General features: G+C 42.1%; 1 protein-coding gene across 2 annotated transcripts in view; it reads right to left on the bottom strand.

Annotated features, from left to right (window-relative positions):
• Positions 1–59: 59 nt before the first annotated feature.
• The window catches only part of LOC126991283 (uncharacterized), a 57,941-nt gene continuing 50,028 nt past the window's right edge, over positions 60–7,972 (bottom strand). For both annotated transcript variants that reach the window (XM_050850053.1, XM_050850054.1), the window contains 4 exons: positions 3,011–3,122; positions 952–1,275; positions 424–876; positions 60–167 (listed from right to left, as the gene is read on the bottom strand). In XM_050850053.1, the coding sequence (XP_050706010.1) occupies positions 445–876; positions 952–1,275; positions 3,011–3,121 (867 nt within the window). In that variant the 5' untranslated portion in view covers position 3,122 and the 3' untranslated portion in view covers positions 60–167; positions 424–444. The remainder of the gene's footprint in view (positions 168–423; positions 877–951; positions 1,276–3,010; positions 3,123–7,972) is intronic.

The following is a 7,972-nucleotide window of genomic DNA, read 5'->3' as shown; positions in this document are numbered from 1 at the left end:
CAGGCATAGAGATGGACAGATTGATACAGAAAGATATAGACAGACAGACAGCTATCAGGCACCTTGGTGATGGCTGCAGGGGGGTCCAGCAGGGGGGCAGTGGTGGCCCAGCAAGGCACTGAGGGTGTGGGCGGCACTCTTGGCCAGGACGGCAGGCACCACCCACCCTGCACACACAACAGGGATTGCTTATTACCATTCTAATTATTATTATTATTATTATTATTATTATTATTATTATTATTATTATTATTATTATTATTATTACTACTATTATTATTATCAATATTACTATCATCCTGCTATGTAATAATAATTGTCTGAGCTATTTTTTAGATTTCTGTGCAATATTTTTTTTCAAGTTTTCAGTGATGTCAATTTTTTTTTTCCCAATTGAATTCTATAGGGAGGTAGAATGCATACCAGTGTGTGGATGTGTGGTGCTCAGTTCCTGCCACAATGTTTGGGTGAGGTCAGACTGGTCACCTCCAGCACCAGCACCACCTTGCCCCGCGCCAGGGCCATCAGCTGGGAGGTGAGGTGTGCGTACAGGCCTGGCCACACCTCCAGCACCAGCACCACCTTGCCCCGCACCAGGGCCATCAGCTGGGAGGTGAGGTGTGCGTACAGGCCTGGCCACACCTCCAGCACCAGCGCCACCTTGCCCCACGCCAGGGCCATCAGCTGGGAGGTGAGGTGTGTGTACAGGCCTGGCCACACCTCCAGCACCAGCACCACCTTGCCCTGCACCAGGGCCATCAGCTGGGAGGTGAGGTGTGTGTACAGGCCTGGCCACACCTCCAGCACCAGCACCACCTTGCCCTGCACCAGGGCCATCAGCTGGGAGGTGAGGTGTGTGTACAGGCCTGGCCACACCTCCAGCACCAGCGCCACCTTGCCTGCACCAGGGCCATCAGCTGGGAGGTGAGGTGTGTACAGTCCTGGCCACACCTCCAGCACCAGCACCACCTTGCCCTGCACCAGGGCCATCAGCTGGGAGGTGAGGTGTGTGTACAGGCCTGGCCACACCTCCAGCACCAGCGCCACCTTGCCCCACACCAGGGCCATCAGCTGGGAGGTGAGGTGTGCGTACAGGCCTGGCCACACCTCCAGCACCAGCACCACCTTGCCCCGCACCAGGGCCATCAGCTGGGAGGTGAGGTGTGTGTACAGGCCTGGCCACACCTCCAGCACCAGCACCACCTTGCCCCACACCAGGGCCATCAGCTGGGAGGTGAGGTGTGCGTACAGGCCTGGCCACACCTCCATCTCACCCTGAAACACCAGACAGTGAAATAAAGTATAATAAATATACTGTATTATTATTATTATTATTATTATTATTATTATTATTATTATTATTATTATTATTATTACTATTGTGTTTGGCTTCCCTGTTAAGAGTGGTTCATAATGGGAAGTTTGTGATATAGTTGAGTAAAATAAAATATATATACCATCTTTTATTATTATTATTATTATTATTATTAGTAGTAGTAGTAGTAGTATCATCATTATTATGAGGTTTGACTTCCCTGCTGGAGTGATTCACACTGGCAAGTGTCTGGATGAGGAGACAGAGCTGAGAACATCCATGAATTTATGAAAGTAAGTACAGTCGTATGAAAGCAGAAATAGAGGCAGGTCAACACAAGCTAAGGTAAAATCCTCTATACTATGACTAAGTAAATGCATACAAAAATCAGACAAGCCAGCAGAGGCAGACACACACACACACACAGATACATTGTGACTAAGAATGACCTTGAAAATAGAGAACATTTGAGTTCAAGCAAAAAATATTCATGAACTTAAAGCTAAATTTGATAAACTGAAATTTGGAGACAGGACCATACCAGTGTAAATCATCCTGTATATTACTAGGTAAATACACACACACACACACACATACAACCTCCACCCCAACACATACACAAGAGCCCACAAGTGTAGCTCAATCCCTATATATCACAACTATAGTCTGTTCACTTAATTCTGACCCAAGCTGACAACATAAACCTAAGCGTGTTCATAAGCACAGTGCAGATTAGCAGAAAGTGCTGCGTGAGATAAACACAAACAGGTTAAAGAAAACTTGGAAGCCACAGCAGCAGCCAGTCAGCACTCAGCTTGCAAACACGCTTAGGTTTATGTTGTCAGCTTGGGTCTGACTTAAGAGAACAGACTTTAGTAAGGCTTTAGGCCAAGAGAGAGAGAGGCTGAGAGAGCAGGACTTGCCTTTTCATCCCCCACTGCCGAGTCATAACCAGCAGACACAACACTATAACTAACTCAGGACCAAACTAGAAGAGAAAATAGTTGTGCTTAGGGTTCAAACGGCACACCAGGTTCAGTCTAGCCTCTTCCGATCATATGCTGAGGTTTGTGCATAGGTGTGTGTGTGTGTGTGTGTGTGTGTGTGTGTGTGTGTGTGTGTGTGTGTTGGGGTCCTAATCGGTCAATCAGATTGTATCTTACTGACAAAATGTGTCAAATGTAGCAATTTCAATATGGTATGCCACATAAACTATACTGCATTGTAGGGATCTTGCTTTTCCTGTCCCTCAAGCCTGGACATCTAATGCCGCCTAGTAATGAAGGGGAAAAAAATTCACACTAAGCTGCACACAGCTTTCTACTCTGTCTCATTCCTGTGCTATACAAATCCCTTATGCAGGAGTAAACCACCGTCTGCATTCCTTTATCCCTTTTGCTGGTACACTCTGGAACAAACAAGCTTCCTTTGCCTGTGTTTCCTCCTGCCCATGACTTGAACTCTTTCATGAGGGGAATATCAAGACACCTCTCCACCTGTAACTGACTCTCTCCAGACCATTCACTTCTATCAACTTTTACAGGAGCAATGCATAGTGGGCTTTTTTTCCCCTTGAGCTGCTTCATTTACTGGACAAAGGAAAAAAAGAAAAAGAGCTTCTCACTCCCTTGGCCTCTGCCTTTTCCTGACCTACTAACAAAGACCAGAGCTGCCCAGCCTCAACCTCTGCCTCACCTGCTTCTCCAGACTTGCCATCGGTTGCTGCTGCTGCCGCACCCCCAGCAAGAGGCTGACCGCGCGGGGATTCCTGGCTGACGTCTTCCTCTGGGGCGTGTCTTCCGTCATCCTGCAACACAAAGGTTCACCTTCATCAACTGGTTAAGATTTATTTCAGAGGCAATATTTGCCCAAGGTTTTTGATATGGGGTCATTTTCAATAATTTTAAATGTAGAAATTCAAGTGTCACAAAACAGAGCCTTGAGGACACATTATTGTGGGGATAAATGCCTAACAGTTAGGTAATAACCAATATCTATAACCATTGCAAAGTGGATCACAGGGATTTATCAAAAACTACCCCGTGTGCTGCCACTCCATGTTTTCTAGGGTGAATACAAACCCATCAAAGCCTGACATGATAACCAATATCTATACCCTTGTAAAGCATATCAAAAATTTATCAAAAATAATATACAATAACAAGTGGTAGGCATTGCAACCAAGAAAGGACCTTGCACAAGCACTAGGTAGCTTATGACACACTTGTGAGACCAACACTGGAATACTGCTCCACGGAGTGGGATCCATACACACACAGAAACATTGATAGGCTAGAACAAATCAACACCAAGGCAGCAAGGTTCATTACAAACAATTACACTTGAACGTCTGGCATCACAACACGGATCAAACAACAGATAAACATGGACCCTCTTCACATACGCAGACAAGCACACAGACTTACACTGATATACAAGATCACAAACACTCACATTGACATTGACCCACACACATACTTACTCAATGCAAACAGTCAACGTACTCGTAACACACACACCCATAAATACCAAACATATCACACTAACACTGACGCATACAAGCACTCATACTTTCCACGCACCATGTGTGACTGGAACAGTCTCCCTCAACAGATTTTAGACTGCGGTACAATAGACTCATTCAGAAAACAACTACACACTCACTTGTCACCACAACACACCAACACTAACAATTACACTTGATTCACTTCCCTCCCCCACACACCCGGCTCCCCCGTCCCCCAACAGCCAACACAAATATGCATGTTATGCACCTGAATGGGTGCCCTGCGTATTATAAATCAAGATCAAGGTAATTTAGCCATGCAGGTGTAACTAGTAATTTTGCACTTGTGCACCGGCATGAGTGCAATATTACACAAGACTGAGCACTGCACTGCTGATATTTACCAAAAAACAACACTGTGCAGGTTATTGCACAGCACCCCACCACTAAACTTAACAGATCTATTCAAATCTAACATCACCTGCTGGGTGGGGCTTTGTTCCCGTCAACCCTACTGGCAGACCTTTCATAACATATGTGCAATCTCCCCTTCAGACCTTTTTGTTCTAACTCCTGATCTACCCACTAGAGGCCACCAGCACTAAATAGCACATGTTAGGACCCAGCTTGAACTAAAGAAGAGGTCCTTCAGTGTCAGAGGCATTCCTTTGTGGAATTCCCTCCCTGAATCCCTGGTCACCCTCCAGTCTCTACCTCTATTTAAATCAGCACTAGCTCATCATCTTGGGGACAAACTTTTGGAATATCATTAAATGGACTGTAGCTCTACATCTAATCATATAAATTACATTATAAATTGACTGCATATGATGGACTATCCAGCTCTTTCATTAGTATTTGTTTTTGTTTATGTAATTATATATTGAGAGCTGGCGCATCAGCAGAGTGCTGGCTTCCCCTCGTCATCATGTGGACTGTGGGGTCGGGAAGCTCACCAGGTGAGTAAACCAGGTGAGTTAGTTTGAAATATCCAAATCTGACACACCACCTCCTTATTTCTTACCTAGATTTCTTACCTAGATGGGGAGAACCCCATCTAGAATCAGGTGACGCCTCCAACCAAGACAGCAAGTAGATTGTCCTTTAGATGTTCTGATGGTTGGCTAATGTGGCATCACCAAGACCACACAAACACTGCCATAATACTCTTGAGTAAGTGCCAAGACAATATAGTCAGGTTGGCAATCCCGAGTGGAGACACAGCACAGCACAGGACACAAGTTTACAAGTTAAAGAGATACTCAACAACCCAAAGTCAATCAAAATCATACAAAATTTGACCGAGAGAAGTGTGGAGATGTGTTTTGAAAGCATTAACAGAATTCACCACAACAACTGATTCTGGTAAATTATTCCAAATGCTAATGACCCGCACTGAGAAGAAACGAGCTCGAACATCAGTATTGTAACGAGGAACAAAAAGCTTAAAGGAGTGGCCTCTCGTGTCTCTGTTGAAATTTCTAACAAAGAGGTGACCTAAATTCGGACAAAACCCTTCCAGAATGTTGAACACCATAATGAGATCAGCTCTAATTAATCTTCCTTTAATGGAATAGACTCAATCTAGCGAGACGTTCACTGTATGGCAGATCATGGAAACCGGTAATTTTCTTGGTCCACCTCCTCTGAACATTTTCTAAAAGCCTAATGTCTCCTGTATAACCAGTGAACCAAACCATAGAGGCAAAGTCCAAGATAGGGCAAATATGCGAGATAAAAACTGCTTTCATGAGATCAGGAGATCTGCAAAGGGTACCCTTTAGAATACTGTAACCAATGCCTCCAGCCTTGCCAGTGATTTCTCTCACATGCAAATGAAACTTTAGGGAGGAATCCACCCTGACCCCAAGATCCTTATAGTTATTTACATCTTGTATGGGTTGGTTTCCAATAAAATATGGTAAAGGAGCAGGAGCATAAAGGAAATTCCTACATAACTTCATTCTGGCACATTTGCCAACTGAGAAAGATAAACCCCAAGAGCTGCTTGTGTTGTAAAGAGTATTGATGTCTCTCTGCAAAATACTGTGAGAAATTAATTGGTTAGACTTATAAATTTCAGTAGCTAGGTATAATTTAAGATCATCAGCAAATAAACAAAACCTACAATTTAGTTCTGAAACAACATGATTAATGTAAATGAGAAAAAGCAAGGGACCAATTACAGACCCTTGGGGAGCACCACTGCTTACACCCGCTCTATAACTCTTACTTCCATGGACAACTACTTGCATCTTTCTCCCATTCAAATAGTCTTTCAGCCATCCCAGCAAACACCCCCCAATCCCAATACTAGACAGCATTGTGAGTAATAATCTATGATTAACAACACCAAAAGCTTTCTTGAAATAAAAAAATATCACATCCACTGACATACCACTATCATAGAAATGAGTCACATAGTCATAAGTAAACAACAGTTGCTCGAAAACTGATCTACCCGATCTAAAACCATACTGATGCTGTGAAAGTAAGTTATTATCTTCCAAATAAGAAGTAAGTTGAGACACAATTATTATTTCAAAAGATTTACAGCACACAAAAGATTTTTAGCACACTGATGTCAAACTGATTGGTCTATAGTTGAGGGGATCAGAATGGATTCCACCTTTGAACAGTGGCATAACATTAGCATCTTTCCAGTCAGATGGGACTTGCATTGATAAAAGAGATTTTCTGAACAACAAGAGCAAAGGATAACTAATGGAGGGGGCACATCTCTTTAAAAATACTGAAGGTATACCATCAGGGCCACAACAAGCAGAAGATTTCAGCTTAGAAAGGATAATCTCAATTTTTAAAATATCAAAACTAAATATATTAAATAAAAATGAATTGTCACAATGCTGAACAGGATAAGGATTCAATAAGTCAGCAGAAGAAAATACACCAGAGAATCCATCAACAAAAAGATCTGCCATGTCAGTTGTGTCAGCGCACCAGCCATTATCTCCATACAGCGGTCCAATAGTAGGACGCTGAACCTTCTTGCTACGAAGATAGGAGTGAAAACGTTTAACATCAGGATTTCCGGGAGAAACTAAAGATCTTTCATATTTAATTACAGATTGATGGACAGCATCTTTGTATTGAACAGATATTGTCTTAAAAGAATGCCACAACCTCAAGGCTATTGGGGAAGATCTGCCAAACTTTGTCCGAGCATCCTTATACTCCAACCATACTTGTCGTTTATGCCGTTTTAAAGAAGGAGGTATAGATTTTGCCCAAGGAGGTTTCCTGATTCCTGTTGCCTTCTTAATTGGAATAAATAGCTGAATGGCATTAAGCATTAAACTGTTTAATCTTAAATATGATTGTTCAATATCTAAGCCAAGGAATTCTTTATCCCAATCAAAATTTAAAATGTGATGGTTTAACAAGGTGTAGTTGCCATTATAAAAGTCAAAGTTGTTATGTACATTATTAATGTTTGGATTAGAACTAAATAAATACTCAAACAAAACTGGAAAATGGTCACAACCTGGAAAGGGGTCTATTAGATCTACATGGGAAATTCTATCATCTTCAGATGTAAAGACCAAGTCAAGTATATTATTAGACCAGACATAAGTACTTTGCGTAACCCACTGTATGAGACCCAAAGATGAAAACAAATCTAGAGATCTAATATCAATAGAGGAAGTGCAATAAGGAACCTCAGTGGACCAGACAACAGTAGGGAGATTAAAGTCACTAACCAGTATTAATTCTTTTCCAACACAGAAAGATTCCAGGTATGAAACAAGAGCAATATTATCTTCCAAAGAATTACTTGGGGGCCTGCAAATTACTAATATAGTAACGCCAAAATCAGGCAAAAATACCCCAACAGTATTCGGATGATCTGAATAAGTTTTCCCCACTTTAATATCATCTCAAATGTAAATCCCAACACCGTGAATTCTTAGATTTAAGGGTGAATCATTTCGGAAAAATTTATAATCCGATATACTGATAACTGGATCAGAAACATTGCAAGTTAGCCAAGTTTCACAAACACAACATACCCCAATTCTGTGACTAGAAACGAACTCTGCCAAAAAGTTAATTTTATTGATCAAACAGTTGAGATTCAAAAGAACAAAAGTAATGAAGAGGTTATCTACAGAGGAGTTACCCAGATTTTG

The sequence above is a fragment of the Eriocheir sinensis genome, unplaced genomic scaffold, assembly GCF_024679095.1.
Source record: "Eriocheir sinensis breed Jianghai 21 unplaced genomic scaffold, ASM2467909v1 Scaffold257, whole genome shotgun sequence".
Classification (NCBI taxonomy): Eukaryota; Metazoa; Arthropoda; class Malacostraca; order Decapoda; family Varunidae; genus Eriocheir; species Eriocheir sinensis.
This window is presented reverse-complemented; position numbering and strand designations above follow the sequence as displayed.